At 41.8% G+C, this 17,390-nt stretch overlaps 1 protein-coding gene across 5 annotated transcripts in view; it reads right to left on the minus strand.

The window, feature by feature from the left end:
- SSPN (sarcospan) overlaps positions 1–17,390 on the minus strand; it is a 114,970-nt gene that overhangs the window by 23,243 nt on the left and 74,337 nt on the right. Inside the window, exon 1 of one of the 5 annotated variants that reach the window (XM_039240807.1) lies at positions 14,386–14,719. The exons of the other annotated variants lie outside the window; for them this stretch is intronic. Within the exon in view, the coding sequence (XP_039096738.1) occupies positions 14,386–14,661 (276 nt within the window). The 5' untranslated portion in view covers positions 14,662–14,719. Of the gene's footprint in view, positions 1–14,385; positions 14,720–17,390 lie in introns of those variants that run through there. 5 annotated transcript variants of the gene reach the window in all.

The raw sequence follows: 17,390 nt of genomic DNA on the forward strand, positions 1-17,390 counted from the left end.
AAATGACTATGCCCTTACATGACTCAAGAGTAATGAACCTACTAGCACTGGAAGGTCATCGAGAAAACTTTTGTCTTGGCTGATGGTGGAGGTGGAGGTGGAGGTTTTGAAAAAGTAACATGAAAGCAGTCCTGAAAAAAAATACTACTTGCTTTTTTCAACAAAAAAAACTGTGAGGAGAGAAAGATGAAAGGAAGGGGAGAGAGAGAGACCTGATAGAAAGGAGAGAGAAAAGGTAAATCTTTGAATAAAGGAAACATAAGACATATATAAACTTGGGGCACCTGGGTGGCTCATTTGGTTAAGCATCCGATTGCAGCTCAGGTCACGATGTCACAGGAGGTGAGTTCGAGCCCCACATCAGGCTCTGTGCTGACAGCTCAGAGCCTGGAGCCTGCTTCGGATTCTGTGTCTCCCTCTCTCTCTGCTCCTCCCCTGCTCATGCTCTGTCTCTGTCTCTCTATCACTCTCTCTCAAAAATAAATAAACATTTTTAAAAAAATTTTAAAGAAATATATAAACTAATTGTGGTGTATAGATCTTATTCTGATTCTGACAATCTGAAGAAATATTCATGAGTTAATCATGGATATTTGAACACTGATTTGATTCTATTAAGAAATTGTTAACTTGTTAGTGATGATTAGTATTTTGATTATTTTTAGTCTTCATCTTTTGACTTACATGTGAAAGTATTTCTGGATGAAATGATATACTATCTGGGACTTACTTCAGAATAAACCAATATGTGGTGTGTGGGCGTGGAGCATAATAGTATACATAAATGAAGCAAGATTGATCATGAGTTAATAATTATTAAAGATGGGTGATGGGAACATGAGTGTCCATTATACTACTTGATCTACTTTTCTATGTGCTTGAAACTTTCCACAATAAATAGGTTAAGAAAAAGGAAGTAGCTCATGACAGCACTGACACCTGGCAAGAGAAGCCATCTGGGAAGGTTACACCCTCAAACAGGCCACAGCAAATTATTACATACAAAGAAAGCCTCTTGGAAAACGAACTCACAAACCAACTATAGCAATCCCATAAATAATCAATTCATTAGTGAAGGCCAGCACTGGCCTGCATTAAGTGTATGTGCGCACACACAGATACATACTCTCTCTCTAAGAATTAAACCCTGTGAATTTCAAATAACAGAACTGAAGATAGGACGTATAGAAAAAGTATACTGGGGGCGCCTGGGTGCTGCGGTCAGTTGAGCAACTGACTGACTTCCTCTCAGGATATGGTCTCAGGGTTTGTGAGTTCGAGCCCCACATCGGGTTTGCTGCTCTCAGCGGAGCCCCTTTGGGTCCTCGTGCCTCCCTTTCTCTGCCTCTCCCCCATTCATGCTCCCTCTCTCTCTCAAAATAAGAAAAAAAAAAAAGTACACTCAAAATAATTGAAACCATGAAAGAAGAAACTGAAAACATGAATAAAGAATAGGGCACTTTAAAAAACACCAGGGATATATTAAAAAATAAAACATCAATTAAAACAAAATAGAAGTTCTAGAATGAAAAAAAACATTGAAATTGAAAACTCTACGTAAATAGATTAAGCTCAACTGAAAAGAGGAATAGTGAGCTAGAAGATAGATCTGAAGGCATAATCCAAAATACAGAACAGAGAGAGACATGAAACACAGCAGAGAGGGTAAGAAGCAGGGAAGACAAAATAGGAGGGACAAACATACCTCTAAGAGTAGTTTCAGATGGAGAGACTAAAGAGAGAGAGAGAGAGAGAGAGAGACAGCATTTGAAAAAAAAAGAAAACCATAACATTTTTCAAATATTTAAAATATTCGGAAATGTTTTTCAGAACAGATGAAGATGCAAAAATCTTAGATCCAGGAAACATAACAAGTCCCCAGTAGGAAAAACAGAAAAGAAAAATCCACATTTGGACACACTATCGCTAAACTGTAGAACATCCGACAAATGGAAAGAGATTCTTTGCTCACATAGTAAAAGTGCAAATCAAATGAAAATAACAAAAGGATTTTTCTTGGAACTTCAAAAGCCAATTCTAACATATACACGGAAGAGAACGTGGCCACGTCTCACCAAGACAATTTTGAAGAATGAGGTGGGAGTGGGGACGGATAGAGGTGGGCATCTGCTTCCATCTTTATCACAACATATACTGCAGTGCTGTTAATTTAAACACTGTGGTATCGGCACAGTGAATGACAAATGAAATGAAGACACTAAAAAGAGTCACGGATACAAATCTCAATCTAATATGGGAACTTGATAGATGATAAATGGCCACAGCAATTCAGTTTGGAAAGGATCAATTATTCACTAACTAGTACTGAAACGATGCATCATTTATATGAAAAAAAATTGGACACTACCTCACATCACACGCAAAAAAGTTAGGACACATAGATTAAAGATATAAGCATGAAAGCTACCCTAAAACATTTTTTGGAACACAGTCTAGAAAAATATCTTTATGACCTGGAGTAGAGAGAGACTGAAAATATATCGAAGCACCTACCATAAAAAATATTGATAAATATAAATACGTTAAAATTAAACCTGATTCACAACCAAGGCGCCATAAACAAGTATTAAAGACATGGTACCAAAAAGAGAAGACATTTCCAGGAGCTAAAAACACAAAGGTTAAATAACAAAGACAAGAAATCCTATAAATCAATGAACAAGAGACAACTCATAGAAAATATTGGTTCAGTAAATAAATGCTAGAAAACAAATAAAATGGCCAATAAACATTAAAATACACTCAACTTCTATAGTAATCAGAAAAACATAAATTAAAACAAGATTTTGCATGGGGTGCCTGGGTGGCTCAGTCAGTTGAGCAATCGACTCTATCTCAACTCAGGTCTTGACCTCATGGTCATGAGTTCAAGCCCCACAGCTGGCTCCACATCAGACATGAAGCCTACTTAAAACAAAACAAAACAAAAACCAAGATATTGTACACATATAAGATAGGTAAAAATTTAAATTGTCTGACAGTAACTAACGTTGACAAGTTGTAGATTGGTGGAAATTTGAATTTACTGCTGGTGGGAGTATAAATTTGTACAACTATGGCTTTGTGGTCCTGATTTGGCAATAGCTAGTAAGGTGAAGATGCCTATATCTTATGATCCAGTAATTCAATTCCTAGGGATGTGCCCTAAAGAATCTTTGAAATACATGCATGGGGAGCCATGGAAAAGAATTCCATTGCAACACTTTACAATTGCAAAAAAAAAAAATAATAATAATTCAGTTTTGAAAGTAACCTAACTTCTCATCAACAGAATAAGTAAATTGTTGTATAGTCCTATAATGAAATATACCATAGCAAAAGTGAATGAATGGTATCCATGTACTATTATAAAACTATCTCAAAAACAATGTTGAGCAAGAATGATTTCATGTTACCAATTACGTAAAATTTAAAACATAAAACACAATTATTGATTATGGTTATACACATATATGAAAGCATGCAAACACCTACATTCAGGAGGGTAGGTAACTCGGGAGAAGGAAGGTGGGGTAGAAGAATATGGCTGAGAAAAGAAATACGTGAGGTCAATGTATTGTAATGTTTCCTTTCTTTAAAAAACGAAGACAATTTATGACAAAATATTAAAATGACATGGATGGAACTTGAGGGTGTTATGCTGAGCGAAATAAGTCAGGCAGAGAAGGACAGATACCATATGTTTGCACGTATAGGTGGATTAGGAGGAACTCAACGGAGGACCGTGGGGGAGAAGAAGGGGGGAAATGGTGGCGGAGAGGGAGAGAGGCAAACCATGAGAGACTCTTGAATGCTGAGAACAAACTGAGGACAGATGGGGTAGGGAGAGGGGAAGCGGGGAGATGGGCATGGAGGAGGGCACTTGTGGGGATGAGCACTGGGTGTTATGTGGAAACCACCTTGACAATAAACCATTAAAAAATAAATAAATAAAATGACAAACCTAGGTAATAGCAGGTGATTGCCTTATTAGTCTCTATATGCTATTACATACTTGAAAGTTTTCATAATTAAAAAAAAAATCATAGAATTACATAGAGCCTCTTGTACTCATTCAAACCTACCCAAACATGAAAATAAGGAGCAAAATCAAAAATTTTTGGAAATGGTTACAAATTGATACAGCTAGGATTCCACCCACATTTGTTTCACCGCAAAGCTGATGCCCATTCTGCAATCTCAGACCCCCTCTCTGAGCAGGGTTCGTCACAGCCTGCACTGTGCTGCCTTCTGCCGGGCACCCCCCTTCCACTAGGGTTTTTAACTGTATTGTAGCTGGTTGTCCCTGTGTCGTCTCCCAGACACGGAGCTCCGGCCGGCACTGTCCCTGGCATATGGAAAGACCAAGATAGACTGGCTAAGGGGTGAAGCCTTTGTTTTATTAGTAAGTATTCTTTCTTCTATAGGCTTCTGTTTCTGCTCTTACCAACCACCTAACTCACTCTCTTGGTGGTTTATCAGAAACTAATTGCCAATAAATTCAATAAATACCTATGTTTGCAAAATTAACCATTTTTAAAGAATGTAGGAGAAACAGAGTTTGCATTCTAGCATCTCCCACCAATCAACAGGAGGGATCAAATTGCTACACATTTGTGGGAAAAATTACAACCTATATACTTCATTTGTTTCACTCTGGGATTTTTCAAGTCCTCAGAAAGGAAGGGAATCTTGTAAAAGTGGATTTTGCCTATCCTGTGGTATAGTTATAGGCTGGGTTTTATTACTCAGATGTAATTAAGTAGGTTCTCAAATTAGGCCCCACTTTAGAAATGATTGCAGAGATAATTCTACGTTGATACCCGTGGGTTTTTATATCTGAAATAGTACAATAAATAAAAAGTTACAAAATGATACAGTGTATAGAAATTATACAGTAAATCAATATAAATTCAATTATATAACATGGTAACAAGAGTGTAAATGAGAGAACTGTCCTGTTCAGCCTTCAAAAAATATTATCAGGTGGGTTTTCTAATTGAGAGCATGTTTAAAAAACAGGCTGTAAAGTAAGATTAGGTGATGTATAGTAATATTTTTTCTCCTTTGGAAAGTGTTTTGTCCTTTTCAAAATGAAGAGGTCAGTGTCCCCAAGCAGCCTGCAGCCTCTCTAGCATTTCTCGTGTTCCCTTCCTTCCATGGCAACATGGGTTAGCTAGACACTGAGCTTTTTGTGATGTGTGTGAGGACAGGCAGAAGGGGAGCGAGGCCTCAGGGAGGTCTCGGGGTGGAAAAATTTGTGACGCACTAGACGGTGACTGAATGAGAATTACTTATTGAGGGTTCTATACCACAATAGCTACGGTCACCCAGTGTTCGTCTAAAAAAAATTCTATTTGGTCTCAGAGCCCTTCACGCAGATCAAAACGCTTTAATAGGCGTCCCAAACTACTTGTTCATGAAAAGACTATGAAGCGAAGCCAACCTGCGTGGGTTTGGTCCTTCTGTTTCAGAGGCTGACTAGCTAGCTGACTGCAGGAGAGAAAGGCATAAACTTAGTGAACGTGTAACATGTAAAGTAAAATGGCTCGATTCTGCCTGTCACCTCTACGCAGTCCTGGAGAAAGTATTTTCCAACGATTATAATGTCTTCGCCTTATGGAGACCTGGCTTGCTTTTTCATTGCCTTGGATGCTCCACCCTTTCCTATGGGTGGGGGGGGGGGTCGCCCGCAGTCGCCCTAAAAAAGCAGCAGGCTCTGCTCTCCGACAGAAACGATGAAGACTGAACTGCTATTTCCCTTATCTTGGAAAAGGCCTCCTTCCTTCATAGCTCTCCTGGCACAGCTAAATGGGAGATAAGACTCAGCCTGAGCCTAATGGCCTCATAGGTGTGCCGCACCTGATACTTTAGAAGGAAGCTGGTGTTATTCTTTCCCCCAGTAATGAAGCCAAAATTCTCTCCCTAGTCAGGGTCTAGTTAACACATTGCCATCCCCCCTCTTTTCTTGTCACCTGTCATTATCTGCCACACAAGAGAGAGGCCTTGACAATAACCTATCTTAAAGGGGGTTTTGATGGCTCGTTACAATGAATGCTGAATCGAACACTTTCAAAACAACAGTTGAGTGGCACGCCACTAAAACAGCATTCTTGATGTTTCTCCCAGCCTCTCCCAGCCAGGGCGGAGAACTGCTCATTTCTGCAACAACAGAAGCAGGCCCCCAGAGAACTTCAGCGGCTTCTGAGAACGCTGTTTGCGAGCAAATGCTTTGCTCTCCAGTGTCCAGTCACTTAGGGGCCTCTCGCCGGCACCCAGGGAACACAGCACTGGGACACGCTCATGGCTGTTGGGCAGGGGACGTGGCTCTAGCAAGATTAGAATGGTGTCAACTTCAAATAGGCTCCAAGGTCAAAGCACAGACCTTGCAGGGGCCCCGAAACAAGGGCCATGGCTTGTGTGTGCTCCTAATTCTGGGCCCGGGACTGGATCAACTGTTGAAAGGAGGCGTACCGGACTGGCCGAGTTAAGTCTACTCGCGTGTTTCCTTCTGGGATGGTTTGGGTTATGCAGCACTTGATAAAGAAAAGCAGAGCCCAGTTCGGGATTTCTAAACCAGACAAATAGGATCCTGTGAGAAGGCATGCTGAAGGTGGAGGTGATGGGGTGGAGGTGGGGGAATCTAATAAAGAGACACAGGCTCCTAGCCTGTTACATCAGGAGGCCCAAAGTGGGAACACCTCCCGGGTTTTGCTCTGACCTATTCCATAGAACAAACGCTGGTAATCTGGTAATTTTCAGAACCATCATAAAAAACAAAAACAACAGGGGCGCCTGGGTGGCTCAGTGGGTTGAGCGTCCAACTTGGGCTCAGGTCATAATCTGTGCTGCGACGGGCTCTGTGCTGACAGCTCAGAGCCTGGAGCCTGCTTCGGATTCTGTGTCTCCCCCTCTCTCTGTCTGCCGCTCTCAAAAATAAACAAACATCTTTAAAAATTTAAGAAAAAGAAAAAAAATTAAAACAACAGCTGCACAGTATAAAGACCTGAGAGGTGACTTCTTTGAGTTCTAGAAACACCTAGCATGAGCACACTGCCCATCAGAGGACAGTGACCGCCACTCAGCCAACCATCCTCATTTCTTTGCCTCTGAGGCCAAGGTGTCATTTCACTAGATCATGCCACCAAGGCACTCCCAGAACAGAAAAGAAAGGCAGAAATTTACTAAATGGTGGTTCCTATGCTTTAAAGAGCTGGTAGGAAATGAAATGCCTAAGCTACCCTGAGAACTGTCGGCACTGGCTGAATCTACTGCACTTGACTTTTCCAGAAATTTGACAAAAGCAGCAATCTGTAAATGCAGTAAAAACCACCTCCTCCATATGTCTCACTCTTGGTGTGCTCACAGAGCCACGCCGCCCTGGTGCACCACCACATAGCAGCCTACTGGCTCAGAATTCGCGTCAGAAACATTCAGACTTCTGTCTTTTCCAGTGGAAGCCATAGGGCCGTCATGAATAAACTGGGAAATGAGATTTTAGAAAAAGCACTGAGGTGCTTGCATGAACTTCAATTCCTCCCTGCAAGTGCTATTGGCTGAATTATGTCCTCCCCAAATTCCTAGGTTTAAGCCCTAAGGGGACTGAATTTGGAGATAAGACTTTTAGGAAGTAATTAGGGTTAAGTGAAGTCACAGGGGTAAAGTCCTAATCCGATAGGACCGTTGGTCTTATAAGAGGAAGGGAGAGAGATCTTGCTGCCCCTCCAGGGCCAGGCACAGAGGGAAGTTTCTGGAAGCACACAGTGGGAAAGCTACAGCTGCTGGAGCAGACTAAGACAGAAAGAAGGACGTATTTTGGTTATTGCTGTACATGTAGGTGTACACATATGAATTTTAAAATTAACCAGGGTGATCCAGTGAGCTGTGTCGCTCAGGCATCTGTTAACTCCTGCCAAGTTTTATCTAAATACGCTGAGATGTGAGGTGGCATCCAAAAAATGTGAAAGAGGATGTGCCTCTGAAATGTTTTCTTTCTTTTTTTAATATGGCTGATGTTATAAACACTGTTACCAACATCCACTTTTTAAAAAAGAAAAAAGCTCACCTTGAGCTTATGAACTTGTGGTAAGAAACCCAGACTTGAATACTCACAGCGAGAAATGCCTAGAGTTAAAATATGACATCATGAGGTCCCATCCAGCTCTAGATTCTGATGGGCCCCTTTGATCAGCATGTCTCTAGTTTGCCAGGATCTAGGCCCTAAAAATGAACTGTAGTTTGCAGCCAAATGATATCTAATTAAAGTTTAATGACTAGATTCCATTCCTTTCCTCCAGCAACACAGATATATGCATTCGGAGCTCTTCACAGAGCCTTTAATGTTGATGCTAACCCTTCAGGGTGAAACACCGGCAGGTGGACCCAGTTAAAGAATACCCTTAGTAGAAATGTCACAGACAAGGTTAAAGGCAAGAGAAAAACTAGAAAACATCCACTTGCTCAGAACACGTTCAAAGTGGATTATCAATTTGGCAAACTACGAAACTCTTGGACTAAATTGGGGAAACCTATGCCATTGCTTTCTGTGTGTAAGGGAGACATCAGCATTCAGCCACGTCAGTCCTAATTTGTCCTCATTTATTCTACTTAAAGAAACATGAAAAAAGCCAAATGACCTTTTTTCCTATTTTTTAAAAATTCTGTAGTTATTTTACAACACAGAATTAAACATCTCAGTAACGCTAAGGTAGTGTATCCTAGATATTTCTGGAACCCAGGGGCCCAAAATGGAGGAATAACACATTCTTTACTTTGACCTCATCATTCTCCAAAGTGTTATCAATAAACTTAAATTTGTAGTGTAAAACTATATGTCATTCCTCAAACCATAGTTTAGGAAATGGATTGTCACAAGTTCAAATGGAAGCTATGATCATGGGAAGTGTGGAATAGACAGGGTTCTATCAATCAACACTGATTGGGTGCCCATCACGTGTGTAGCGAGAGGCTACGCAGGAGTCCCGTGGACATGCGCTATACTTAAAGAGAATAACTGCTTTATTTTTATGTGATTACCCCCACCCCAATCCTATGCACCAGTATTTCTCCCATAAAAAATAAAACCAAATGATGATTGACACTCAAAAGTTTCCAGAGGTTAAATTTCTGAGTTGAATATATCCACACTACAGGACTGAAAAATACCAGGACCCACCACTTCCCCTCTCTATTTTGAAAAGAGAAAAAGGATCCAGGGATAACTTCCTCATTATATAAGTACCTCCTTGGCCTTTGCATGTGTGGCTTAGTATGAGGCTAGCAGCAGACCTGAAAATACATTTTTCCTAATGATTCTGCCCAGTCTTAACCTTCCTTATTCTAAGATCTTTTCAGGAAACAGGTCACTAAAATTCTCAAATATTCCATTATTTTCACACACTTATTTAAATTAATTTCTTTTGCCAAATTAATTCAGTTCTATTCCATTTTTATACTTTCTAGGAGAATGTCACATACCTATAAGATAATTTTCCTACCAGTATTTAGTATATATACTCAGCGGAAACAGAGGTAAGCCATGTAATTATCATGCCTCAGTTTCTAACAATCTTGTGACAGTTGCTATAATAAAAATTATTTCCCAGTAGTACCAGAGGCACACCATTAGATTCTGGAAGCATATCAAAGTCTCAATATGAAAAACGATGTATTACTATGTAAAGTTTTCCTAAAAACATAATTTCAGATTAAATTTCTCAAATGTCAATATACTTAATGGAAAACTGACACCACTTATAGCTCGCTTCCTTTCAGGGTCGGTCCAAAACCCAAATGCCAAACTTTCCTCACCTACGGTTTCTCCTATAACCATGATCAAATCATTTAGCCAAATCACCACGTCTCACTTGGTCTTTCTACTTATACATTAAGGATAATATTATCTGTTCCTTACTTGCTATATTTCATGTATCTACTTGTACATTTCAGGATCTATTCTGTTTTAAAGTAAATAACCACCCAATTTTCCCTTCCATTGAGCAAGGGTTAATAATAGATTTTGAAAATCTGAATACACCTGCATTTTGAAGTCCTTAGAGTAAGTTAACATATGAAAACTGTTATTGAAATTCTTGACAGGGCTTTAAATCATTACAGATTCATATGCTGAGTTTTATGAATGACATTAAGGAAAGGAAATATTCTTCCTTTTAAGCCCTTTCCTTAAACTTTCCAATGTGATTAATTTGGTATATATCTCAGGGTTTTTATTCTAGCTCAGTGTGATATGGGAGAAATGGAGAAAGTGTGAGGAAAGCTAAAAACCACAATAATGCAAATTCCCACTTTCCTTGGGAATATTCCCTACAAGGGCCAAGAGACTAACAAATACTCGGCATCCCCATTGGGGAGGAGAGGCAAGAGTTTGCTCTTAAATGGACTTCAGGGTAGAGATGCCAAAGCAAATAAATCACTGTAAGTGAAATACTTTGAAAGGTAAATGGGCTTTAAAAATATTTGTGTAGGTTCAATTTTCTAATCGGAAGTATTCATTACTGTCAGATGTGATAAGGGCACACATGTCCATCAGGATCTCTGGAGATCTCCTCCTAGTATATGATTCATTATTTTTAGACCAATGCCTAGCACAGCAGACACCTCCAACAAATGTTACCGATTGAAGAAAAATAAGCCAAAGTTCAAACACGTTACACCTCACTTAAGCCAAATTATGTTCATTTGGCGTAAGAAGTAAGTAAAGGCCTCAAAGTTCTTATAAATAATTTTTTTTATCAATAAGGATGCTGGAATGATGTACACACCTGAATGCCTATTTGACCCAACTACTCAAGCCATTAGTCAAATAAAATGCAGAGGAACATTTTATTTCCTAGGATTCCCTGCCCCTAGCCAAGTTCATCCTCAGAGACCCTGTTTCACTTTGTATTGTCATTGTGCTGTGCCCTAGCCAAGTTCATCCTCAGAGACCCTGTTTCACTTTGTATTGTCATTGTGCTGTGCCCTAGCCAAGTTCATCCTCAGAGACCCTGTTTCACTTTGTATTGTCATTGTGCTGTGCCCTAGCCAAGTTCATCCTCAGAGACCCTGTTTCACTTTGTATTGTCATTGTGCTGTGACTTACAACGCTCAAACCATTTATAAAGAATCTTGAGAGAAGAACGTCACTATTACAGGTTACATAGTCTCTATGTGGCTCCATTCCATTTTTTTTCCCCCCTTTACTGGAATCTTTTGTAACTGAAGTAAAAAGACTTCAGTCATCTCTCTGATTGAGGATGTGGGAAGTCACCTTTATGGATAGGTAAGAAATGACCTATTTGTTTTCCTAAAATTCCACTGGACATAAACCTCTGATCACAGATCAACAGACTTCAGTGTATAACTAGAAGTTTACTGAATATTCATCAAGTAACCCAGACATTGGTCAATGAGAAGTCACCTGAGTGGATTCCACTTACCTACCCAGATTCTACAACGAGAAAGGCAATCCCCAAATCCTAAAGTAATGGGATAGTAACCTTTGTAAAATGAAGTAAGTACTCTATCGTAAGAGGAGAGGCAACCAGTATAAAGACAAATAGAAGAGCAAAGCATTAAAGCTGTTGATGGGGTGGGTGTACAGTCTGAGGGCCTGGCTCAAATGCAGCCTAAGTTACAGAAGTGGGTTTGACTTTGTCTCAGTCCCAGGGACTGACGTGTGTTGCTTTGGTCTAGCAGATATCCTAAAGTGTGCAAACATTTCCTGCAGGATACCAAAGGATACCGCAGACTACAAGCACTCCATTTCCCTAGGGAAAACGACCCTGAGGAGGTCTTTTTCCTCCAAGTTAATTGTTAGAAGCCTCCAGAGAGATCTAGAAAGTGCTGAACTAATCTAATATCACAAGATTGCTAATAGTAACTTGGCTGTGAACAGAGAAAGTTTGAGACAGTCAAATGGACATCTCCTTCAAGGTTTAACTGGTCTAGGAAACGCAGCAAGTCTGAAATAACTGTTCCGCAACACTAGAGAGAAAATAGAGCCGCTTCTAATTTGAAAAGTGATTCCCACTACCAGCGATTGCTTCTCTGATTGCTAATAAAAAGAGCTAATTCACCACTGAATGCTTACCACTAGCCAGCACTGCTCTAAGTATTAGGATTTGTATTAATTTATTTAGTCCTCACGACAACCATAAGAGGTGGGAATTATTGTTACACTCTGATTTCATCAATGAAGAAACGGAAGCCTAGAGAGGTTAAGTAACTTGTCCAAGTTACTCAGCAAATAATGGCCAAGCTGAGGCTCAGTACCAAGTGCGGTGTTTACACTTCTGCCTCCCTGTCTTTTCCCTTCCCTGAAAGCCTGGACGCATGCCTGAGACCAGCCACACACAGGGAGATGAGGATCACAAGCACGGTGGCTGTGGGAGCCTGGGACTCTGGCCCAGCTGGGATGAGAGCTGTTCCTCGCCCGGCTCTTGGGGACCCTCCTCACTTGTCCCAGGCCATCTCCACTAACTGCTTTTCTCTCTACAGATTCTCTGTTGAAAGAAAGCTCAAGATTAAAGATATGATCAGGGCTACCCACTACGAGCTAACTTCAAATGGATCCTAGATGATAAACTGGAAAACTAGAAAGAACAGAGACCTGGCCATATTCGATCTTCTTTGTTTCACATCCAGGGAGGTTCCAAGGCAATTAGGGGCATGTGATGCTCCTAATAGGAGCCCATGAAATTTCAGAATTGCACGACTGTTCGTGCCCTAAACACTGAGACACATTTTTCGCACCTGATTTGCTCTCTTAGTACTGGGCTTTTTGCAGCTGAAATCAAGAAAGGATAGAAAGCACTTGGAAGTGATATTCAAAACCACTGAATGAAGGAGCCTCGTTCCTTCTTTCTTTTTAACTCGCCCAGTCTTAAAAGACAAACTTTTCCCCCTCTGAGTCACTTGACAGTCATTTAGGTGACTAAAATACCCGGTATATCTTAGTGAACAGCTATTTTTAAAATTACTTGATTTAGAAAACTCCAATCATGATAATTTCATGGGAATTCGTAGTACACAAATTAAAAGTTTTAAATTACTCTGCAAGAATTTGAGAGTTCAAATAATCTTAATTAGAAAATACCTGCCTCGATGCATATTTATTAGGTGTCTTTAACATCTGTCCCCCATACAAAATTATTTCGAGGGTAGTTTTAGGAGTTCTAGTTCCTGTGGGCAGTCAGAGCAGTCATGGTGCAGTATGAACCTAGGAGCCAGGGAACCCATTCTAGTGCCGCCTGGCTGTGCCACTTTTCATCTCTGGGCCTAGAGAATGTCACTTAGCTTCTCTTAGCCTGCTTCCTCCTGTCCAAAGACGGGTAACAGTTTCCACCTCAAAGTGTTGTTTCGTGGATCTAAGACAATACTGCACGTGAAAGAGATGTGAGTAAGCCTCACGGCACTCTAACAATACTAAAATCACAAACCGAATGGGGTGGCGGTTCGGCTCGCTGAGGAAAATACAAGTGTGCTCTGGTGCAAACAGGAATCAACTTGGCTGATTTGCCAACTTCGCCAACTCATGACCCTGGGTGAGTCTGTCGCCGCTTTTCTCATCTGAGAAACGCAATGATATTAAGTATCTCAGGAGGACGATGTGGGGATTAGAAATAATACAAGGAAGGCCCCTCGCGGGGCAGGCAACACTAGGTGCTCAGTAAATGGCACCCATTTCACATCAAAGAATCCATTTAATTAAGCCAAGTGCGCTGCGTGTTCCAACACTCAGTCACAACAGCTGACCAGTGTTCTGCTTAGAACAGTGCATCCATTAGCAGAGTCCCAAATACACTTCTGCCCCGGCCAGCCCCTGGCTTCCTCCTATTTAGACTCCGGTAGAGGAGGGCTGTGCTTGCTGTATTCACATACCCTGCCTTAAAACATTAGTTTATAAAACTTACTAATGAAACCTCAAATGTAAAAAATAAAATAAAATCAGTACGACCCAGGGTGGCAGCCCCCAAAGCAGGCTTTCTCCAAACCTGCTCTTACAAGATGAACGTCCTTGACTTTGTTACTTATCTAGACGCAAGGGTGGCGTCCGGGGACGAGGACGAGGCCAAAGCCAAAGTGAATCTGCTGTCGTTATCGAGATTGTCCGATTTCACCAAAATAAGCAGCCTCTGCCTCGCCTCCCCAGCTCCAGAGCGTTAAAGGCAGGCCCGCTGGAGCAAGCTGCTGCAGAGGGGCGGGGGTCTCGCGGCGCCCGGCCTTCCCCGGGCACACCAAGTGTGGCGGGCACGCGGGTCACCGAGCAGAGCGCGAGTTAGAGGAGCGGAAGGGCGCATGCAGTTGGGTTAGTCTGGGCTCCACCATGCTGCTGTGCATTCCTGTTTGGCAAACGCGCTTAGGCAAAACAGACTTGATGCTTACAATGATCCCAGCCCAAAATGGAGTGTCTCTGACTAGCAGGGAGGGGCTGATGCTCGCCATGAGAAAGCCCACCACGGTCACGGCGATGCCCAGGGCCAGCTGCAGCAGCGCGAGCAGCAGCGGGAACCGGCAGCCGCAGCACGTCCGGGCCTCCTCCTCCCCGCACTCCTTGGGGGCCCTTTTGCCCGTCTTCGGCCCCATGTCGTCGGGCCCGGCGGCGTCCGCGGCCGGCCCCCCCTGCCTGTGCTGGCCGCGGGGCTGCTCGTCCTTGCCCATGGCCGCTGCGTGGGTGGGTGGGTGCGTGCGCGGCGCGCTGGGCCCCGGAGCGCGGCGCTGGGCGGGCTGAGCCGGCCCTGGTATTCGAATTACGGAGGCTGAACAAATATGGAAAACATTTGGAGCCGACTCGCCGCCGCCGAGCCTCCAAAGGCCACCGGGAGCCCCGCCGCAGAGGGGGAGTCAAGGGGGGTCGCCAACTGCCAACGCGCCGGGACGCAGCGCCTGCCCGCCCAGAAGCAGGGTTTGCCAGTCGCCCGCGGCAGTCAGCGCAGGTCCCTTGGCCTTGTAAACGCTGTGCACTTTAGACAGGCTGAGTGTGTGTGTGTGCGCGCGCGCGCGTGTGTGTGTGTGTGGTGTGACTTTTCCTCACTCAAAACCCCAGGATTTTTGTTTTGTTTTGTTTTTGTTTTCTGAGAGGTGCAATGCAAGGTGAAGAATGTTTAATCATTTGAGTTTAATTAATAGGCAGTTTAATCCAAACTAGGCATTGCTGGGCTCCAAGCTGTGAAGTCATTTCCAGAAGCTAAATTGTTCTTATTTTCCAACAAAGGAATAGACTCTTCTCTTTCTTTCTAAGTTCTGCATTCCAGCTGACGAATAAAGGCACTTTTCCCGGTGAAGTATTTGCTTTTAAAAGCACTGTTTATGGAGATGCTGGGCGAATACACTCTCCTGAATGTATTTGTTTTTAAAAGTTCTTTCAGTTGTTTACATGGATTTCCCAACCAGTCTTCACTAACCTCCACATCAGTGCCTAGGGGGCTTGGACGTGGACAATTTCACCCAGTCCCCATTTGAGGTATTTTTAAAACACCTACAGTGTGCTACAGTATAAGGATGTCCAAGATAGATTCCGTCGCAGCGCAAAGTCACAGAACAAATCAATAAAACCAATGATTCTTATTCCTGCATATCTCTCCTCAGTAGCACTTAGAGAAAATTTCAGTGAAACCGCTAAGAAATGATCCCACCACTTTGGAGTATTTATATCTTCTTTGGGATGGTCATCGAAACATTTGGAAAGCTGTATTAAAAAAATAAATGATGTCGTCATGCTGCTGGGATAGATAAGGCCTCCTCCTAGATTCCTCCCTATCCGCTAATCTAAAGAAAGTCTAACTCCCTGCTTTGTTTTCTTAGAATTATAAACTAATCATCATCAACTCTCCTTGTAAACTGCCAAGTGGCAACAAAGGCACCTTTGAAGTATAAAATATATTTACACTTCAGTGTTTTCTTACACCTTCCTTCTGGATCAGTGAGAAAAATATGGTCCAAGGAATAAAAGCAGTAGCCCAGAAAGTAGAGTCCAGACCACACAGCCCAGAAGCAGTGGACACAATGCTCTCTCACAAGAAGAACTTGGGCTGAGGCAAGGTCATTGTCAACTTCGGGGCCACTACACCACTGGCATCTCTAGTGAGAACAAACAAACAAAGAAACAAAAAAAGCTGGTGTTATACCAAGGTGACTGCCTTTCCTAGGCCTGACTGAGAACAAGCCAAATGACAAAACTGTACATGGTTTTTCTATGTAAACATGGTAAGCATTTTTTAGGAAGCCAATTGATTACACAGAATTAATTATTTGTTGTCATGAAAAATATAGATACCAATTACTGATTATCTGCCCCATACCAAGTATATGCCGGGTGCCTTACACTTGGCGGTTATTCCTTACAACCACCTTGTAATTATAGTTTCCACTTTTAAAGATAAAAAAATTAAATGTCAGTATTATTAAGTAACCAGATTATTAAGCCACTCACGTAATCAGTTAGGGATGAAGGTGAGGCAAACCAAATGTGAACTTTTATAGATTACCTACTTTATTAATTATTTCCTATAGGCAAACAAGTGGGTTGTGTACATCACTTGTGACTTTAAAAATTTTCTTAATATTTATTTATTTTTGAGAGAGACAGAGCACAAGCAGGGAAGGGGCACAGAGAGGGAGACACAGGATCCGAAGCAGGCTCCAGCACAGAGCCTGATGCAGGGGCTCGAACTCACAAACCATGACATCATGACATGAACTGAAGTCAGATGCTTAACCAACTGAACCACCCAGGTGTCCCTCACCTGTGATTTTAAACAATGTAATCATCATAGATAGTATTTTATCCATCATGGAATTAGCTGTTTGCCTTGAACCTAAGGCAACTTGAGTATTTTACAAAAATATCTTGATTCACCACCATGATATATACAGTAGTCACTGGAAATCATTATTTCTACTGTTCATTTGTAACTCGGCACAGGCTCTATTTGCTGACCATACGGCTGTGCTGTCTTAGAAATAAAATCTTCCTCAAAACCTTAAATTAAATGTAAGTTAGAATAGTTAAAATAATAGGATATCCCTGTAGGTTTGTCTCACAAGTTTCAGAACCAGCGTGGCTTACATTTGTAAAACACTCGTACACAAATTCTTATAATAAAGGCTTACTTTTAATTGCTTAGCAGAGACAAGTTACAAATGAAACCAGCAGCAGTGAATAATAGCCCAGATGAACTATAATCCTTTTAGTTTGATTACAACCGCTGACTTCAATTTCCAGCTTCCAGTGAAGGAAGCAGTGATACCTGAACCGTGCACCTGCTCAAATCCCTAACGGCTTGGTTGAATCTGTGCTTGTAGAGGCCTGGTCAATAACCATGAGACGATGGTGATGAGAATGGCATTTTCACTTACTGATACGGGGAAGTAGAAGCAAAGAAGAGGGT

The sequence above is a fragment of the Hyaena hyaena genome, unplaced genomic scaffold (assembly GCF_003009895.1).
Source record: "Hyaena hyaena isolate Hyena2069 unplaced genomic scaffold, ASM300989v1 scaffold_182, whole genome shotgun sequence".
Taxonomy (NCBI): Eukaryota; Metazoa; Chordata; class Mammalia; order Carnivora; family Hyaenidae; genus Hyaena; species Hyaena hyaena.